Raw genomic sequence first — 22,318 nt, 5'->3', positions numbered from 1 at the left:
TATAGAATGCCACTATTCTCAGTGTAAAGCCCTGCTTTGCATAGTAAGATTAATTTATTTTCTTCAGATCTTAAAAGATAACTATCCTATAGACAAAAACAAAAAACAAACTATCCATAGACAATAACTATCCTATAGACAAAAACAAACTATCCATAGACAAGAACTATCCTATAGACAAAAGATGTGGTAAATGAGAAACCAGACCTTTAGGTCCTGTTACATATTTATACATGGTAATCATATTTCTGTGCATGGCCTCTTTCTTTGTGCAGAGGCCAAAACCTTATTGCACACTAGGTATGAGTTATTACTAGATTGTACTGCAAACATCTAGAATCTACCAGTTTTTTTTTTAATAATTACCTTTTTAAATACTGGGATCCCTTTCCTCTGTGTCCCCTACGTCTGGATGCTTGTCCTGTACACCAATAAAACAGATTGCACAAATTAACAGTTTGTAACTTTTGCCGCCAGTAAAAATGGTTTTGCCAAGCATATACACTTGAGAGTTCTTTTTTGCTAGGCTTCGGTGCACTGATGTAAATGTATATTTGGCACAGTTTCTCTGCCAAGCATGCATACCCATACTTTTATACTCACTACTTATGACAATTACATAATCTGTGACATGGTCCCAACAAGCTTTTGCAACTGTGATGTCACAAAACTACAGTTCGAAACAGCCCTACAATAGCTGAACTATCAGAGGGATTTGGGAGTTGTAGTTATATGTTTACAAATCCATTTGTAACAGTATCTGGACACTCTACCCACGTCACTCTCCTGGCCACTATCTGCCTATGCCACTAAGCAGAGCACACAAAAAATGTGGTGTGCACAAAGAATTTTGTGTGAAAACACATCATTTTGTACTGCGCACACAGCTTTAAAAAATGCACACAAAAGAATTTGACTGTGTAGTCAAGAAGAAATTAGAGGGAACACTGGTGACAAGTGAGTGTTGCTGGCCTCTCATTTGCCTGGCACTATGGATCTGATTACAGTTTGGGTATTTAGTCTCTGTGGCAAAGTGACCAGCTGACACATAGTTTACACCATAGAATGTTATTGTTGTAGTTGCAGAGGATATGCAATAGCCTATAACACTGAAGTACTGATCAGACAAGCACTCTAAAACAAGAGATGCACTGGGTAAAGATTTTAGGAAGAAACCTCTTAAGGAAAACTGTTGTGGGAATTTTGGATAAAAAAGATTCAACTGATTGGATTGATAGCTTAAGAATTAGGCTTAGGAATTAGGCTCTCACAAGGGATTTCCTTCTCACACTGTTTGCCTTACCCTTACCTAATTTGTGTCTTTGCAATTATTCTCTTTGTTTACTCATACAGTATTGTGCATTTTCAACATTTCAATCATAACTTAAAGTTAAAGGGGGCTTGATTTAAACTGATCTAATTTCAAGGATACGAAGACAGTGTGGGAAATAAATTATTAAAGTAGGTCTTTCTTTTACATATTATATGGAATACAAATAGATTTTATTCATGTGTTCAGTCACAGGCAATGACTTGACGTGATTTTAAGGGTTATTTAGTACAGGTATTGGACCCCTTATCCGGAAACCCGTTATCCAGAAAGCTCCGAATTACGGAAAGCCCGTCTCCCATAGACTCCATTATAAGCAAATAATTCAGAATTTTAAAACTGATTTCCTTTTTTTATGTAGAAATAAAACAGAACCTTGTAATTGATCCCAACTAAGATATAAATAATCCTTATTGGATGAAAAACAATCCTATTGGGTTTAATTAATGTTTTATTAATGTTTTAGTAGACTTAAGGTATGGAGATCCAAATTATGGAAAGACCCCTTATCCGGAATACCCTTGGTCCCGAGCATTCTGGATAATGGGTCCTATACCTGTACAGTGCACCCCTTAGTGCTCATCAACAGAGTACTTATACATAGGGGAATGGCTGTGTTATTCACCTTGTGGTAAAAAAAAAATAGAAATCTGGTGCAAGGTTTCTCATCAGATCTGGTGACCTTATTCTAGGACTAATAACTTTACCTGGCTCATGTGTGTGTCATTTGGTCCCTGTGGGAGAATGGATTAAAAGAGCAAAAAGAAATTAAACACAGTTATATTGTCAAGCTATTTCAGCTAATTAAAAGGGGTCTGCAATGTCTTGGAGATTTTTTAATTGAAATGTTATTGAAGATGGTGGTGGGCCCTGGCCAAATGTGCTTTTTTAAATTTAATAAAAAAAGAGCCCTACGTGCAGGGCATCATGGTTGAGGGTCAGGTCCTTCACTGAGTAGCAAGCAGGCACAAATTGTAAAAACAACAGAAAAAAGACAGGTCAATACAGCGATAGCAGAACCCCTCTGAACTCTTTGCTCTTAGGGCTCTGGCACACGGGGAGATTATTCACCCGCGACAAATTTCCCTGTTCGGGGGCGACTTATCTCCCCAAAATGCCATCCCACTGGCGAAAATGTAAATCGCTGGTGGGATGGCATACGCGGCAGCGCGATTTCAGTGAAATCGCGGAAGTCTCCTCTCAAGGCAACTTCCACAATTTCACTGAAATCACGCCGCCGCATATGCCATCCCACTGGCGATTTACATTTTCGCCGGTGGGATGGCATTTCGGGGAGATTAGTCGCCCGCAAACAGGGAGATTTGTCGCGGCGACTAATCTCCCCGTGTGCCAGAGCCCTTAAGGTGGCCACCGATGGTCGCATGAAAGATCGTACAGTCTGCCACTAACTGTTCAGGACTAAAACGGCAGATAAGGAGGTAGAAACAATAGGATTTCTACCTCCTTCTGCCGATTCAGCCCTGAAGACAGATTTTGCTCAGGTGCCTTCTATGGCGCCCGATCAAAATCTTTTAACCCAGGCCGATCGGCGAGTCGACCGATATCAGCAGCCTCCTGCGATATCGGTCGACTCACCGACTTGCCATACATGCACCGAATATCATATGAAATGAGGTTTGGTGGGCATGTGTAGCTCAGAACAGGAGACAGGATCAAGTTACACACATGCTCAGAGAATAGGAAGGCTGCCGCTGGCAGGCTACAGGAAGGGCAGAGAGATTTCAGTGATGTCACTGTAGTCTTCACACTGCTGTAGGCTGCCAGCACCATATGTCAGAGAAGCAAGCAGGGATCTGGGAAATTAGATATGCAGTAAGTAATGCCTTTAGATTTACTTTTAATTTATATTAACCTTTCATTGTCCTTTAAGGGTGAAGACACAAAGAGCTACTAGTAGCAGCTACTAAAATAGACAATGCTGATCATTAACTGATAATTGACTTGGCAATTCTCAGTATTGTCTATGGCAGGGGATTTTCTGGCATTTAGTAGCCATGACAAGTAGCTGCTACTAAGTAGCTCCATGTGCCTTCACCCAAATAAAACATACTACCAGGACCTAACAGTATTAATCACCTGGATGTGACCTGTCATATGCGTAAGAATCATCATCCCATCGCTCCTGCCGTTCCTCTGCCCATTGTCCTGTGTGGAACTCAGTCTCTGGTCTTTCTCCTGCAAAGGATTTAAGAATTTGGCAGTTGAGCATGCAACAGCAATTTTTTTTTTTTTTTAAAAGAAGCAGCTCTGGTCATTAGACAATAACTACCTTTTTGTCCATATTTGAATATATTTGTAACTATTCAACCAACAGATAATTCCTAGATGAGATCCAACATGCTGCATATTACATCTAGTTCTCCTTTAGAAATCCATACCTGTAAATTGGTGGTTGTTTACCATGATGGGCACCATAGGCGGAGTGTGACTTTTTTGTTTGGGGAGGCTAGAGATGGGCCATAGATAGACTGACCTACAGCTAATGTGAGACTTAGTGGATTCGCTGCTGGTGTAAAAAATGAATCTCCCAACTACCTCTTGCTGTTCCCAATGAATTCCAGGCATACTTTGCAATAGTGCAGATGGGAGTGCTTTTTTTTTTACCCTAAAATGCTTAGGATATAAAAGTATTTACTTCTGTGAGGGGTTCTCCATACATTTGTGTTTGGTAGTTCACCTTTAAATTAACTTTAAATATGATGTAGACTTTAATATTCTGAGACAATTTGCAATTGGTCCTCTTATTTTTAATGGTTTTTCAGTTATTTAGCTTTTTTGTTTACCAGTTACCTGGTTGCTAGGGTCTTATTTACCCTAGCAACCAGGTAGTGGTTTAAACAAGAGATGGGAATATGAATAGTTAAGGGGCCCTGCATGGAAAAATAAGTAATAAAAATTACAATAATAATAAAATTGTAGCCTTGCAAAACAATACTTTTTGGCTGCCGTGGTCAGTGACCTCAATTTAAAAGCTGAAAAGAGGAAGAAGAGAAAGGCAAATTATTCAAGAACTATAAAAAAATGACCGATTGCAAAGTCGCTAGGAATAGGCCATTCTATAACATACTAAAAGTTAACTTAAAAGTGAACCACCCCTACCCTTGCATACCTAGCAGCCACTGCAAACTCTGTCACAGTCATTCCTAGAGTGATATCAGAAGAAGGTAACGTGGTTACCACGTTCCATGAATATTATGCCACACTATACGAATCCAAAATCACACAGTCAGCCCAAACCATTGCCGACTACCTAGCCAAGCTACCAATCCCAAAATTCGATAGACAGCAAAAAACCTACCTAAATAACCTCATTACCTCATTACCAAACAAGAAATTATTGAAGCCATATAATCACTTCCATCAAATAAAACCCCCGGACCAGATGGCCTACCGCCAGAATGGTACCGATCAGTAATAGACGATCTAGCCCCTCAACTTCTCAGCATGTATGAAGATGCCTTTACTGCTCAACAACTACCCCCCTCAGTATACACAGCTCTTATCATACTTATCCTCAAGCCCGGGAAAAATCCCGAACAATGCAGCTCATACCGTCCCATATCGTTAATGAATACAGATGGGAAAATATTAGCCAAAATCCTAGCAAACAGGCTCATCAAAACTATTACTACAATAATCCACTCAGACCAATCTGGTTTCATGCCTAATAAATCTACCACATGCAATCTCAGGAGACTGTACACAAACTTACAAATTGCCCATGAAAATAGTGGATCCAGAATTATAGTCTCACTTGATTCCGCAAAGGCCTTTGACACAGTCGAAACACTCAAAGCATTCGGGTGCGGCTCCAATTTTCTAACATGGATAAAAATACTTTACAAGGCACCCCAAGCACAAATAAGAGTAAATAACCTGATTTCTCCACCTTTCAGCTTACATAGAGAAACATGTCAGGGGTGCCCCCTCTCTCCACTTCTGTTTGCTATGGCAATAGAGCCACTGGCGATAGCCTTCCGACACTCCACCAATATTAATGGGTTTAAGCTTCAAAACATAGAGGAGCGCATAGCTTTATATGTGGAGGATATCTTATTATTCTTAGCAGACCCACATAATTCGCTACAAGAAATTCTTAAACTTGTACAAGAATTTGGTACATACTCTGGACTACGGGTAAATTGGGACAAGTCCCAGATAATGCCAGTTGATACAATCCCAATCATAGACAGGCCGATGTCTAACCAACTGACATGGACAGACGAAATCAAAAATCTAGGTATTACTATATCTCCAATATGTTCCCTTTTCCAGTAACAAAATCGAGAACCATTGTACACAAATTTTACCTCCCCAATTGCTACCTGCCAAAATATCCCTCTAACACTATGGGGGGAGAATAAACCTTTTTAAAATGATATTTCTCCCAAAACTTTTATACTTCTTCCGAAATGCACCCATCACAATTCCCAAAAAGTTTTACAAAAAAAATAAATGGGATTATTTCCTCCCTCCTATGGGCAGGCAAACAACCAAGATTCTCATGGAAATCACTCACTGCACCTCTGGGGAAAGGTGGCCTTCAACTGCCTGATCTGTATTTATATTATATAGCGGCCCAACTATCTCATTTACGTCCCTGGTTTCTCCCGGATGCGGAAGATCCCAACATGATACTAATAGCTTCTATCCTGGGCTCACTGGAGTCAATGACTCATAGCCTCCTATGCAAACTATGCGATTCCAACCCACTACCACCGGTACTACAAGCAACCTGCCAATCCTGGCAAATGGCCAGGAAGCTAACCAAATAAACCCCATACCTATTAGCCCCTCACACACCACTATGGGGCAATTCTCACTTTACGCATTTCCGATACCTAGAAGATTTTATATATTGGCCCAAAAAGGGAATTAAAACCCTAGGGCAAATTCTCCACAAGGGTACGCTTATGTCACTACCTCAGCTCTCGGAACAACTGCCAGATCAGAGAATTGAGCAATTCAGGTATATGCAACTTAGACATGCATTTAAAGCTCAATTCGGGACATACCAAATAAAATACCAGAGTTATCCTATTGATTCTATACCAAAAAATTGGTATCAAATCTGTACAGTGCACTACAAGGCACTATTAAACCCTCCTTTGACAGAGCACTTATCAAATGGTGCCAGTCTATCCCAACTATTACTAAAGAACAGTGGGAAGAAGCCACAGACTCTGCGTATAATTTTTTAATATCTACCAGGGACAGACTAATAAATTTCAAAATTCTTCACCAATTCTACTATACCCCTGCCAGATTGGCTCAAATCTATCCTGACAGATCATCAGCATGTCCCAGATGCCAGGGTACTCAAGCCAATTTCTATCACATTTTGTGGTCTTGCCACCAGATTCAGAAATACTGGAAAGGAATTATGAAGTGCCTAAACGATAATCTAGCCATACTGCACATCGTGGCAATTGAATTCTGTCTATTCGGAGTTATAGACGAAATCATACCACTTAATAAAACCCATGTAATGTACAGATCACTACTATTTTTCGCCAAAAAGAATATAATTTTGCACTGGTTACAACCCACCACCCCCACTGTTTCCCAATGGCTCAACCTTGTGAATAAAATGCTACCAATGTTTAAATTAACGTATGAAGCCAGAGGAATCCCTGATAAATTTGACAGAGTGTGGGGTCCATGGGTAGTTATCTATCCCATATCCTAAATACAAATGACCAAGGCTTATCCCGCAAGGCTAAAGGGGAAATGCTTTGCTTATTAACAATAAATCTATACAGAATGCCCAACAATATACAACGTCATGAAACCTGTTTAATGTACTGCATTGAGTAAGTTATGTTTGATTTACACACTGTATGGACACCTTCTGTATACTGACAACTCTACATGCTGATCAGAATATGATTGTTAGTAAATGTTTTTTGTCTTGTCTGTTTTAAAACAAAATAAATAAATACCTTTAAAAAAAAAAAAGTGAACCACCCCTTTAGATGTGTTTATGTTAGTTTTATAGAGAGAGAGTACTGACATCCCAGGCACATTATATACAGTGAGACACAGTCTGTATTTACAAAACCTGCACATTATATGCAGTGAAAAGCAGTGGGTACTGATGGCAGATATTCAGGCCCTGGCACTATAACACTGGCACTGATACATTGGGATTATACTGGGTATAGCACCTGCATAGTACCTGGGTATAGCACCTGCATAGTACCTGCGTATAGCACCTGCATATAGTACCTTCGTATAGCACCTTGGTATAGCACCTGCATAGTACCTGGGTATAGTACCTGCGTATAGCACCTGCATAGTACCGGCGTATTGCACCTGCGTATAATACCTGGGTATGGTGCCTGTGTATAGTGTATATATATTGCACCTGCGTATAGCACCTGGGTATAGTACCTGCATATAGCACCTGCATAGTACCTGGGTATAGCACCTGCATAGTACCTGGGTATAGCACCTGCATAGTACCTGGCTATAGCACCTGCATAGTACCTGGGTATAGTACCTGCGTATAGCACCTGCATAGTACCGGCGTATTGCACCTGCATAGTACCGGCGTATTGCACCTGCGTATAGTACCTGGGTATGGTGCCTGTGTATAGTACCTGCGTATAGTGCCTGTGTATAGTACCTGCGTATAGCGCCTGTGTATAGTGCCTGCGTATAGCACCTGGGTATAGTACCTGCGTATAGCACCTGGGTATAGTGCCTGTGTATAGTACCTGCGTATGGTGCCTGTGTATAGCACCTGGTATAGTGCCTGTGTTTAGTACCTACGTATAGTACCTGGGTATGGTGCCTGTGTATAGCGCCTGCATATAGTACCTGGGTATGGTGCCTGGGTATAGCGCCTGTGTATAGTACCTGCGTATAGCACTTGGGTATAGTGCCTGTGGGAGTGGGATGAAATCTGCAGCAAAAGTTTAGAGTTGGTTCTTAGGTAAAGTTCACAGCCTGCAGATTCTCATTTTCAGTTCTCATTTCTGCACTGCCCTTAGTTTGTAAAATCTCCCGATCCCTGTCTGCATCTGTGCCTTGATTGGTCAATTTTGCTGTCTGTCAAGAAAGCTGTGCTCTGATTGGAGAATCCACAAGAAGAAAGAGCCAATCAGAATCGGCTTGCAGGAACATGATTTCCAGGACAGTGCAGAAATGGAGTGAGGGTTTTTTTTTTGTTTGTTTGTTTCTTTTAAGGTGCCAAGCAGGTTTGGGGAGGCTTAGCCTCCCCTAGCCTTATTGAAAATCAGCCTATGGATTTGTGTATTATTATATGAAATGCAATGTTCTTACACAGGATTTCTGCATAATATGTGCCTAGAGCTACATGCACTGGCATATCAATGGTGGTGCTGAAGTTGTGTCCATTTGGCAAATTAAGATAAATTTACCTCAGCATCAGTGTGGACATTCCTATGCATTTGCATTGAGTTCAAATAATGCAACTTTGTAGTACCTGTGGGTGTAACAGGAGACCTGAAATTACCAGAGCTCTCTTGCAAAAGAGCACCCTTCACTTTGCACTAATCACCATATGGAGGTGCATGCAGCAAATCAGAGGATAGAGAAGCACAAGAACTTTTTGGCCACTATATTCTGGCCAGTACTATGCTTAGTAGTAGTAAATAGTGATTTCAGTGGTTCACCTTCGGGGAATTTTATTTTGTTTTTAATTGTCGTCAAATGTCATACCAACTGACATTATGCGGTAAAGAGTAGAAATATGTAGAAAGGGGTTAACATTGCGTAAGCCTTGATGAATGATCAGAAAGGTTTTTATACGTGTTAGAAAAAAAAGTAATAGATGAAGGTATGAGTGTTGTGGCTGCTATGGGTGAACATATGTTTGCACTGGGTAAAAAAGTGAATATTTATCCAAGGTGGGATGGATTTCATTGAAATAAAGTTACCATGTAATCATATTTGTCTATTCAAGGTGAGAATCCCAGGTGGTGACATATAAGCAAGGAAGGAGTGAGTGATTTCTTCCTACTGTACCCAACTACAGCTTGCCAAATATGAATTGATATTACACAGGGCTTACCTTCAAAAGGATGATCATGTCTTGGAAAATGATGCCTCTGATTTCTTCCATGATAGGGACGGTGTTGATTCTGATGGCTGAATCTTGCTTGCTGCTGATGCCCAGCAAAGGAACGGCCAAGCCTTCCTGCCAAAGTGGCATTTTCACATTATAACAGGTGGCACATTATAGGCAGCTTTCTAAGTTTGGTTTGCAAAAATGTAACTTGATAATCAATACTTTATTTTCTCTTTTCACATTGTTAGAAAGAAATACATCATCTGAATGAATCATGTAGCACAAGTTGTTATCCTGCTCTTATGGAATGCTGTTTAACAGTCTAAATCTTTCTTACCTGAGAGAGATCTGTCTTCTCTCTGCTCTTCATACTTTTTTTTATCTTGACTAATATCTCTTGCATGGAAGTGAATTGCACTAATTATAGTAGCTAAAGCTGACTTACAGATATATTAAACTGTGTGTTACAAATGATCACATATCCAAACCTTTTGACGACATGAGGACGCAGAGATGAGCATTTTAACTGAATTTCCCATCTTTACATTATACAAGCTTCTGTAGAAAGTACTAGATACAAGACCCCATAGTTCTCAGGTCAGCATCATGTATTAAATATCATTGGCCCAAGCCTTTGTAGATAGAACACATTATTTTTGAGCAGTGCCTCTTTTTTGTTTGAAAATACAGCATTTTACATTTTATTCCCAGGAACATGTGGTAATTATGGGAATTATGTGCTTTATGACTTTTTTGCAATTTGCAGGCTGAATAGTGGCCTTGATAAAAAGAATAAAATCCAGAGCTATAAATTACATATATTTGTTGATTTGTGATACATTTAGCATTCATCTTGCATTGCATGACATACAAACAAAGAAAAAATCATGCATAACTGCCCCTTTTCTAAACAGTGTCCTTGAACAATCATCTAACACTTTACAAATGGAGTTGTTGCAACAAGAGAATTTTGAACTGTATTTTCCGCAGTCCATAAGACTGCTGACAGTTTTATTGTAATAAATTACCAGCAAAACAACTGGGTTACCTGTAGCCAATAACAAAAAGTGTGTGAGACTGATTGCCACCTTTAACGTATGTATGGCAGAATGATCATGAAACGTCACCAAATTAAGCACAAGCCACATGTTCTGCTCTGTTTTTAATAAATATAGGAAAGCAATGAATTAATGGCCTGTAGATTAAAATATACTGTATATATGAGGGGTCTTTTACTTACTGCAGATAAAGTGCGCAAAGTCCACTTTCAAATGTAATCCCCAAGATTATTTTATCCACAATATAGAACTTTTCCAAGAATTCTAGAGAAATTGCGATCATCAGGTAGAGTTGCACCTGATTCAATATCAGTCATGCGTCAAAATTGACACGTCTGTGCTTGCACTTCAACAAGAATAAAACGCAGAAAATGGCAGACATGTCATATCCAGCTTTCAGCTTCCCTGTGCCCTATTCAATTGGTGTATCTAGAGTGAAGATTGGAATTCTTCCCAATCTACGGCTGCAGCACCTGGACCATCAGAACAGTCAGGTGGACTAAACTAATGTTCTTTGAACTAAACTGCCATAAGAAATGTGTCAAGTTTGTATTTTAGCAATGTTCCCAAAAAAGATTGGCATTTTAGAATGATACTATGGGGCACATTTACTAATCCACGAACGTCCGAAAAGCGCCCGAATGTGTTTTTTTCGTAATGATCGGTACTTTGCGACTTTTTCACGAATTGTCGCGACTTTTTCGAGCTTTCAATACGAAAGTTGCGACAATTCACGAAAGTCGTAATGGCAATGAAAAAGTCGCAACAATTCACGAAATTTGTAATGGCTATGAAAAAGTCGCGACAATTCGCGCAAGTCGTAACGGTTACGAAAACGTTGTGACAATTTACGGAAAAGTCGTAACGGCGACGAAAAAATCGCAAAAAATATGAAAAAGTCGCAAAATGTTCGTTTTCCTATCCGAATTTTTCTCATTCGGATTCGTGGATTAGTAAATAAGCCCCTATGTGTTGGTGGTCCAGTCTGAGTGCGCATTCTTTCTAGAGTGAAGATTGCCTCTGTGACACAGGCTGTTGTGGGTTCCTCTTCGTCGATAGTTGCAGCAGAACTTCATTAGAAACAGGGGGCGTGCAGCAGCACCGATTGCAACTATACTGAAGTGCAAGGAACGATTGGTGACACAAGTAACATGACATTTTCACACAACTAACAGCAGGTCCTGCAACTGTGAGGCGGTAAGTAATGTGCACATTCTAAAGATCTGGGTAATAAGAGATCTGGTTTCAGTTGGTTGCAGAGGCTGAATGAACTAGTTCACCCAGTGAGGAGGTTAAGCCAAGTGTTGTAGGTACAGTTGAAGGCCCTTTTCTCTCAACAGTACATACAAGCAGTTTACTAAACAATTTAGAATTTTTCATGTCAGTGCAAAGATTGTTTTGTTTATAGTAAACGTAGTGTAACTCCTTGCCCTGCTTATCATAGGACACTAAATATAGCTCTGGGGAATTTGGAAAGACTTGTTGGACCTCTCAATAAAATGGCAATATTCAGCATGCTCTAGCATCAAGCTACATATTAACTACCTCTAACCAGTATTATGAAGTGATGCAGGATTATTCTTACTCTTTGTGTCCTGTAAGATCCTGTTCTTGGTAGCGCACACATCACAAACGATCTTCATAAGTTTCTTGAAAAGGAGAATTAGGGGTTCCTGAAATTTAAACAGATTACATGAAAGGGCCAAACCATGGCAGCATGTTTCTGCTGCTTGATTAGTTCAGATCAGGCACCAACACTAAGAACAACAGTAATTGTATAAATATATGTATATATAAAAAAAAGTCTCCATAGCTATGATAATGTTATTTGCATGACCATAGAATTTTCCATAATCTCTGCCTCTGATATACTTTAACTCCTCCTATTTGTGTTTCAAAGTTATCCTCCCAATAAGATTATAAGCGCTATGGGTCAGGGACCTCCACTATCTTGTCTCTTGGATACTTAGTTCTAGGCAATCTTTAATGCAACTGTACTATTTATTTACTACTGTACTTTGTATTTATTTGTACATTACTGCAACATATATTTGCTACCTTACATGCATTCCCGTCAACTGTGAAATATTTAACATGACATACATGAACTTGAGCAGACTCTCTAAGATCTACACTGGGAGGGCAGAAAGCCATGTAGTTTCCAGGTCTTTGCTTGTCCTAGAGCAGTGAAAAATGCTAGCTTTAGTAGACGCCAGGTAGAGGGAAGAGGGGCATGGGCTAATTCAGTCGGGGGGGGGGGGTAACTGGGTCATGTCAAACCCCACAACAGCTCTGTGCATGTAACCATATAATAATTAACAGAAGAGGAAGAGGAGGTCTGGTGGTACTATTCATTGTAGACCGAAGTGGGTTCAGTTGGCACAACAAAAGTCAACCGAAAGTAGAATTTAGTAGATTCAGAGTGATCAGATCTACAGTAAAAATTGTATTTGGCATGGGAAGAGAGTGAAATATAAGAGATACTTTAAGGAGCTGCACGCACACAGACACACACACAGACACACACACACACACTATTTTATGCAGATGAGGAGCTAACCCTTTTAATTGTGACCACCTGTGTAGTAATGTGCAGTGATAATAACATGTATGAGACTCAAATATGGTCAGTTCACTTTTATTCATAACTGTAAACAAGAGGTCTTAAAGGGAAGGAGCTCTGCAAGGTAGTGTTTAACAGGAGCCATAGGGGAGCAGAGATCAAAAGCAGAGAGATAGACTAGAGATATTATCAGTGTGTAGGTGAAAGAGAAAAAAACATTTAGCAACAAAGCAGTGTGTATTGTGCACTAAGGTTTTTAAGTAATGTTATAAATATTAATGCTTAACTTGAGCAGAGGTTATATGTTCCAAACTTGAATTACTAGAATGCCCTTCCCTTTCTTGGACTTGAGTGTCCCCTATTTATTCTCTGCTTTATGCGTCTATCAGTATCTGACAAGCAGTTAGCACACACTGAGGCACCCTGAAATGCCTTATACAATGATATGCTAAGAGGCACACATATTTTGTGGAGTAGCAGTAGGGTGGACATTCTTTGTCATGATAAACCATTAATCATAATGCCAAGGTGAAATGTATTTGCACAGGTGCCTTTGGAATGCAGAACCAGGCAACAAAAGTAAATATCCTTTCTTACAGGCTGCAAATATGTTTCGTATTGTTCCTGTTCCCAAAATTGACTGGCTGAGCATAACGACCGATCAAAAACAAAAAAGAGGAAAACTCTAGGCTAAAAAACACTTCTAGCAGAAAGATAAAATATTTACTGCCTAGCCCCCACTATGTGCACATATTCTTTTCTACAGCCTTTGCACAAAACATAACTCCATTATATTATAGCTGAACCTTTCCGAGTTTGTTTGACTATACTGACCTTAGATGAAAGGGGTCTCCATTTTAAAAACTGCTATCGCAGCTTGTTAGTGCAGTAATACAATGTAACACTCTCCTTTAACATATAGAGATGATATATGTGTAAATTTATAGTAATTTGAAAAAAACTCACACTACCGTTGATAAATCACTGCAACCAAAGCTTACTTTTGTGCAATACAGTTTAGCCTATATATATAAGTACTGCACACTCCATTAATGTCCACTTCAGTTTATTGCATTATAAAAATACATCACATTGACGTTTCGGTCCTGGTCTGGGACCTTAATCAAGATGTTACACACAATAAAATACACACATACTTATATATGTGTATAACTATATGCAGCACCCAACCATGTGAGTAAAAGTTAGGATTTAAAGAATTGTGAGCAAAATATAAATGCAAAAATAGAAAGGTTTATTACTCAACGTTTCGGTCTCACACAGAAACCTTCATCTGGAGTGAAAAAGTTTTCACTCCAGATGAAGTTTTTCACTCCAGATGAAGGTTTTTGTGTGAGACCGAAACCTTGAGTAATAAACCTTTCTATTTTTGCATTTATATTTTGCTCACAATTCTTTAAATCCTAGGAGTGCTGTCCTTGTTCCAGTGCATTTTTTTGTACTAGCACCCAGGTTTTGTTGCTGCAAATGGTGGGCACCCTATGGACTATTTTATATATACAGGTATCGGACCCCTTATCCGGAAACCCATTATCCAGAAAGCTCCGAATTACGGAAAGCCTGTCTCCCATAGACTCCATTATAATCAAATAATTAGGATTTTTAAAATTGATTTCCTTTTTCTCTGTAATAATAAAACTGTACCTTGTATTTGATCCCAACTAAGATATAATTAATCCTTACTGGATGCAAAACAATCCTATTGGATTTAATTAATGTTTTATTGATTTTTTAGTAGACTTAAGGTATGAAGATCCAAATTACGGAAAGACCCCTTATCCGGAATACCCTTGGTCCCGAGCATTCTGGATAACGGGTCCTATACCTGTATATATATATATATATATATATATATATATATATATATATATATATATATATATATATACACAGGGTTGGAATGACAGCACACGCAGGATGTTTTTCAAGAAGAATCACAGAGGTTTAGATAAATAAATGTGAGGCTTTATTCAGTCCGACGTTTCAGTTCCTATCTGGAACTTTCATCAGGGACAGTGTCCTGATGAAAGTTCCAGATAGGAACTGAAACGTCGGACTGAATAAAGCCTCACATTTATTTATCTAAACCTCTGTGATTCTTCTTGAAAAACATCCTGCGTGTGCTGTCATTCCAACCCTGTGTATCTACGCTTTCAGCACTGGCACCCAGGTATTATCTTGCTCTTATGGTGTGCAGCTTTCCAGCAACTCGTTTCTATATATATATATATATATATAATGTGTAAAGAAAAGCCGGCACTCACGTCATTTAAGAGTCAATTGTGCCTGGGTGCAGTAAATAGGTAAGTATTTACAGAAAAAAAGAAGAAATGCCGCACTCACAGGTCTTAGTGCAAAAATAAAGAAAATTTATTCAGGCAGACTGATGTTTCGGCTGGCTCCCCAGCCTTTCTCAAAGTGAACACACAATACAGCAAACTGACTCATAAACCAAAAATGGCGCCAAAATCCAACTGATGACGTCACTAGCTGTGTAGTAAGTGATTGCCCAACACCAATGCGTAAGAAAATAAAAAAAAACATATATAAGATAGAAAAAAATAGTAACGGTGTCCCAAGGAAGGGTTAGATGGAGAGAGATAGACAATATATAAAAGAAATATAATAGAAAGGAACAAATAATCATCCACTAGGGCTGAACTGCAACTCCCCCACCAACTCGTATGACTGATGCACTATACAAGTTGGAGGGGGAGTTGCAGTTCAGCCCTAGTGGATGATTATTTGTATATATAATCAGTCTGTGGAGAGCTGGCACTCACGTATTAGGTGTACAATGATTGCCTGGGTGCAGTATCAAAAGTTTAGGAAACATTGCATAGGAAAAAATATCGCACTCACAGGTCTTAATTGAAGAAAACGTTGGTTTATTCTCACAGCATACAACTGACGTTTCGGCTGCCTCCGCAGCCTTTCTCAAAGTGAACAATCTCTAAATTCCAACCACCATTTAAACATATTATGGCGCCAAAAACCACCTGATGACGTCATACCACCCACGGACGTTACTTCCCCCTCCCCTTCTAAACCAAAGCAAGTGGAAAAAAATAAAACATAAAAAATACAACATAAAAAATACATACAAATCAGTGATATTTAACATAGTAAAGAGCCAAAGAGAAAGGAAAGAAATACCCACCAAAGTAGTGTAAAATCCCCAAGGTTTAGCACATAACCTACGCTGGCTGAACTGTAACTCCCCTTTGTGGGGTAGAATGGCTGTTAACCAGGAACCTTGAACAATAAGGAGCATAAGTCCATTATGGATCACCTGCCTTTAGTCACGTCAAGTAGAGCCCTCAGTGAATAATAGAACTGTTCCGTGCTGTGTGGCGGTGTCCTTAGAGCCGATCGCTCTATTTGTATATATACACACACTGCTCAAAAAAATTAAGGGAACACAAAAATAAGACATCCTAGATCTGAATGAATGAAATATTCTTATTAAATACTTCGTTCTTTACATAGTTGAATGTGCTGACAACAAAATCACACAAAAATTATCAAATTTATCAACCAATGGAGGTCTGGATTTGGAGTCGCACTCAAAATTAAAGTGAAAAAAAACACTACGGGCTGATCCAACTTTGATGTAATTTCCTTAAAACAAGTGAAAATGAGGCTCAGTAGTGTGTGTGGCCTCCACGTGCCTGTATGACCTCCCTACAATGCTTGAGCATTCTCCTGATGAGGTGGTGGATGGTCTCCTGAGGGATCTTCTCCCAGACCTGGACTAAAGCATCCACCAACTTCTGGACAGTCTGTGGTGCAATGTGGCGTTGGTGGATGGAGCGAGACATGATGTCCCAGATGTGCTCAATTGGATTCATGTCTGGGGAACGGGTGGGCCAGTCCATTGCATCAATGCCTTTGTCTTGCAGGAACTGCTGACACACTCCAGCCACATGAGGTCTTGCATTGTCTTGCATTAGGAGGAACCCAGGGCCAACCGCACCAGCATATGGTCTGAGGATCTCATCTTGGTACCTAATGGCAGTCAGTCTACCTCTTGCGAGCACATAGAGCGCTGTGCGCCCCGCCCGAAAAATGCCACCCCACTCCATTACTGACCCACTGCCAAACCGGTCATGCTGAAGGATGTTACAGGCAGCAGAACATTCTCCACGGCGTCTCCAGACTTTGTCACATGTGCTCAGTGTGAACCTGGTTTCATCTGTGAAGAGCACAGGGTGCCAGTGGCGAATTTGCCAATCTTGGTGTTCTCTGGCAAATGCTAAACGTCCTGCACGGTGTTGGGCTGTAAGCACAACCCCCACCTGTGGATGTCAGGCCCTCATACCACCCTCAGGGAGTCTGTTTCTGACCGTTTCAGCAGACACATGCACATTTGTGGCCCTCTGGAGGTCATTTTGCAGGGCTTTGGCAGTGCTCCTCCTATTCCTCCTTGCAGAATGGTGGAGGTAGCAGTCCTGCTGCTGGGTTGTTGCCCTCCTACGGCCTCGTCCACGTCTCCTGATGTACTGGCCTGTCTCCTGCTAGCGCCTCCATGCTCTGAACACTATGCTGACAGACACAGCAAACCTTCTTGCTACATCTCGCATTGATGTGCCATCCTGGATAAGCTGCACTACCTGAGCCATTTGTGTGGGTTGTACCACTCCTTTATTGGGGATGTCTTGATAATTGCCTATAATTTCCACCTGTTGTCTATTCCATTTGCACAACAGCATGTGAAATTGCTACCTAAATACAAAAGGTGATGCCCATTCTAAAGGTGCAAAATATATTTTCAGAGAGGCGATCAACCATGGGCGACAAAGCACTATGTTATTGCCCTTACCCTAGCAACCTGACAATGATTTCAATGATTGGAAGAAAACTGGGAAGGGACTTAATTGAAAGATTGACAATAAGCAGTAAACAGAATGGCAAATAATTTAAAAAATCACAAAAAGTAAAAAAAAAAGAAAAAAAAAAAGACCACTTGCATATGTGCCTGTTTGATGTTGCTGGAGCAGCTAACAAGGAAAAGAAGCTTCCTGGCATTTAAGCAGGTGCAGGCCCGGATTTGTGGAGAGGCCACAAAGGCCCGGGCCTAGGGCGGCAGAAGTTTAGGGACGGCATGCCGCCCCGACGCAAGAACATTTTTAAATTTTGCTCCCATACGGAGCAGTCGGGTCCTCTCCCCACTGCTCCGTATGGGAGTTTAAAGGAGTGTTTGCGCATGCGCACTGGGGAGAGGGCGCCTAGACTCCATCCAGCATTAGGTTTTCAAACACTGACAAGCAGTGATGAGAGAAATTTTTCACCAGACATGGATTCAGGGGAATTTTTGCGTTTTGGCACTGGCATATTTTTTCACGAAACAGGCAGAAAAATTAGCCATGGAAAAATTTGCAGAGCGACAAAACAAAGCCGTGCACGGCAAAAAAATTGTTGCGCACGTAAAATAAAGGACAAGCTGCAAATACATTTGCAGTCATGCTTCATAACTCTTTTTTTGATGTACAACAGTTTTCGAATTTCGCAAATATTTAGCAGTTCACCAAATTTTTTCAAGTTTCGCAAATGTTTCTGCTATGCGAAAAGGGACAGATACGCTCATCACTACTGATAAATGATAATTTAGACCAAATTAGATGAGAACATCTTGTATGCACTTCACTTACATGGGTGCCTATTAAGTTCTGCTTTCCGTCCAGAGACAGAGAAACAGTCATAAAGCCTAATAACTTTGGGATGGATAATCTGAAAGTATAATATTTTTTTTTTTACTCTGCCAAGTACCTTAGGAGTCATTTTGGGTTTCATGTTTATTTCAGTGCTTAAATTTCCCAGAATACAAATGTGTTTCCCAACATTACAGTTTAGAAGAATAAATGCAAATCAGAGATAAATGCAAATTTTTTCTAGTACCTAGAAAGCTGACAAAACATCAATCAACAATGACACTGATTTAATCATGCTTTAATCATATATTTATTTATTTTTTTATTATAAATTCCTTATCTTAATTATAAAAGGTTTTACCCGCAGTACATTTGCATGCCAAGTGAGCTGTGAGCCAAAGATCTAATATTTACAGTCATTAAATTAAGTTATAAATGTCAATTATAGCTACACTTCAGGTAAGAGGCAACATATTTTGGGAGTTTAAAGTGGTACAAATGTAGATTGTTCCAGGGGTAGGAAAGGCAGCTATTAATTACAATTACTAGTGGGCTTTTTGTGCAAAAAATATTTTTGTGTGTAGTTAAAAAACATGAATGAAGGAAGCAGCTAAGAGGGAAAGTAAGCTGCAGCATTCTGTAGTGACTGGATTGTCTATGAAGTTCATGTAAGATGGGCTCATGGACCACGTTTTGGGATAGCAGTCCGACTGACGTGTGTGTCAAGTGGTTGTAGTGTAATTTTACATGGATACATTAGTTGCACTGATCCAGTGGATAGGCTGTGCAGTTTCAGAATAACAGGTATCCCCTACCTGTCTTTTAGGCATATCTCCATGGCAGCAATAGTGCAGGATAACATTAATCTAGTCCTCTGTCCTTTATCTCTGTTCTCTCTGCAGACAGTAAAGTTACCTTTAAACTAGAACAGTTATTCCAGTGGCTCATGAGAAACATGCTGCTCACCAACCCCTTGGATGTTGCTCTCAGTGGACTCAAAGCAAGTGCTCATTTTGGAAGCAAGTTTTGGTTGCATAAAAACCAGGTTTTTTTCAGAGTCCCCTGAAGGCTATCAGTTCACATAGGGGTTATTATCCGATCATAGCTCTTAAATTGCACGCTAAAACTTTTTTGCTCTCCAACACATTTTCACTTTGAATGTGGCTCACACATATTAGGTTGGGGACCCCTGATCTAGAACTTCTTTAGTAATCTACTCTCATGTCTCATGTCATATATGTATTTGATATCTATTATTCATGCACAGTGAAACTGAATGTACAGTAGCTAAGGCACATTTGTCATACTGTATTGCTGCCAAGTATCTATTTCATTGTTTAAATTATAAATTATTTTCATGCTTGGAATTTAGTTTGGCTCTCTTGCAAGCTCACACACAATGGCTGTTTCAATTAGATACAGTAAGTGCGGTCTTTTTATAATTGTATTGCATAATTTAAGACTTATTCTCATTTGCAATTTCATTTGAACCCAAAAATGTTGGAACTGCACCTGAGGTGTAACAATCTAGATAGCTGACTGCAGGGCCAAGAAGTAAAAAGGGACATAAAAGGGATTTTTGGGATTACTAATGCAATAATAACCCACTTTATATGTGGGTAAAAATATACTGTATATATATCTAAGGCAAGGTCCTTCCAGTTACTGCACTGAGCTAAACATCTGAACTTAAATAGTAACGCACATACGATTGCATTAGGATAAAATTTGGATATTCTACAATTTGACCCCCTAGATCACAAAGTAATCACTAAGTATAAATATGGCCCAATTCTATCCTGTGTTGGCTAACAACAGCATTCTCTCTAATTGATTTCTTTGGTTGGTTTACCTTGGTGCTATACCACTAGACACAAAATTGCTAATTAGAGAGCACAAACAATCAAAATAGGAATAACTACATTTTATGAAGATAAAATAGTACACATTGGCCTCTAGAAAGGTATCTAGTCTAAAAAAACAATTATATGGACATGTTTAACCTATGTGCACCCTTTAAGCCTGCAAACCCAAGCATAGATACTTCAGATGTTCACAGAGGCCAATGGAGGTTGTTTTTGAGCAGTTTGGTCCATTTTGTTTTGCCTTTTAAAAAATATATCTTGAAATCTTTCCAGGTGCCTTTGCCCTAAAGGGGCATAACTATCATGAATAATTTTAATATATTAGTTAATAAATAGTTATAACAATCCAATTGTTTAAAGCACCCTTTTTAAGAATGATAAGGTTAAAGGGTAACATCACATAATGTGGACAATTTTTAGCCACAAGCTAACTGAAATACTTCTCTGCCACTAGTCAGTTTTTTAATAAGCAGAGTTACTGCTATTTGCTTTATAGTAACAACAACTGAGACTCAAAAGTTAGCAAGCAAAATGTTTTCCCCTCCAAAAATCGCATATTAACACATACCTAATATACCTATGAAAAAACAGCATTGCAAACACCAACATTAATGTTCCTTTAACTCTTCTTCTGCTAATAGCAAATAAAGTGTATAATGGTTTCATGTTAGAACAGAGGCCCTTTTCTTATGTTTGCTAATGACAAGAAGCACTTATCATTTTCTTCACCTCTTTAGTCTATAAAGAAATAAAGAATTTCCTTTCTCCATTAGCCTCTTCCTTAAGGCAGGAGACATAAATAATGCTTAATCAAATCTGTTGGTGGTTCAGTTTGAAACTTATATCAGTAAACTAAAAAATAAGCACTGGGAGATTTAGATGCATTTTATGACTGAAACTGTGAACAAATGAAAATAATTCCTATAAAAAACTCTCTTATAAGCATATGGTGAATTTCATATATATTATGTGGCTTCACTTTCTGAGAACTGGAACATCAGCCCTGTTCCTTTACACCAGTGATCCCCAACCAGTGGCTCGTGAGCAACATGTTGCTCGCCAACCCCTTGGGTTGCTCTCAGTGCCCCCAAACCAGGTAGTTATTTTTGAATTGCTGACTTGGTGGCAAGTTTTGGTTGAATAAAAAAAATGATTTACTACCAAATAAAGCCTCCTGTAAGCTGATAGTGTGCATAAAGGCCCCTAATAGCCAATCTCAGCCCTTATTTGGCACCTCCATGAACTTTTATGGTGCTTGTGTTGCTATGTCTTTTTACATTTGACTGTGGCTCACGAGTAAGAAAGGTTGGGGATCCCTGCTTTACACTGATAATCTAAGTCATAAAGGATTTAGGGCCGTGGCAGATGGGGAGATTAGTTGCCCGTGACAAATCTCCCTTGTTGCGGGCGACTAATTTCCCTGATATGCCATCCCACCGGCTTGAATGTAAATCGACAGTGGGATGGCATATGCGGCGTTGCGATTTCCCAAAATCGCGGAAGTTGCCTTTAGAGGAATGGCATATCGGGGAGATTAATTGCCCACAACAAGGGAGATTTGCCACAGGTGACTAATCTCCCCGTCTGCCACAGCCCTAAGTGCTTTGAATGACTGCTTGATGTTTATATGGCGGGAGACTTGTTTATTATGCGCATGCGTGTGACCAAACATGGCCGTCTGCACCCGGAGCTCGCACTGTTTAAAAATGTAATATATTAGTTAATACATTACTAAGCAGATTCTGAGAAATGCCAGCAACTAATATATTAACTG

General features: G+C 39.6%; 1 protein-coding gene across 2 annotated transcripts in view; it reads right to left on the bottom strand.

Annotated features, from left to right (window-relative positions):
* fam120b (family with sequence similarity 120B) overlaps nucleotides 1-22,318 on the bottom strand; it is an 80,901-nt gene that overhangs the window by 5,548 nt on the left and 53,035 nt on the right. The window contains exons 8-12 of one of the 2 annotated variants that reach the window (XR_004222623.1): nucleotides 12,030-12,117; nucleotides 9,390-9,515; nucleotides 3,428-3,526; nucleotides 2,038-2,064; nucleotides 367-421 (exon numbers count right to left, since the gene is read on the bottom strand). Coding sequence is in view for 1 of the 2 variants with exons in the window: in NM_001367998.1 (NP_001354927.1) it covers nucleotides 367-421; nucleotides 3,428-3,526; nucleotides 9,390-9,515; nucleotides 12,030-12,117 (368 nt within the window). In the remaining variant the exon portion in view is untranslated. 2 annotated transcript variants of the gene reach the window in all.

This window comes from Xenopus tropicalis, chromosome 5 (genome assembly GCF_000004195.4).
Source record: "Xenopus tropicalis strain Nigerian chromosome 5, UCB_Xtro_10.0, whole genome shotgun sequence".
NCBI classification, from domain to species: Eukaryota; Metazoa; Chordata; class Amphibia; order Anura; family Pipidae; genus Xenopus; species Xenopus tropicalis.
Note: the sequence above shows the minus strand (reverse complement) of the source record. Positions and strands in the feature narration are given on the sequence as shown.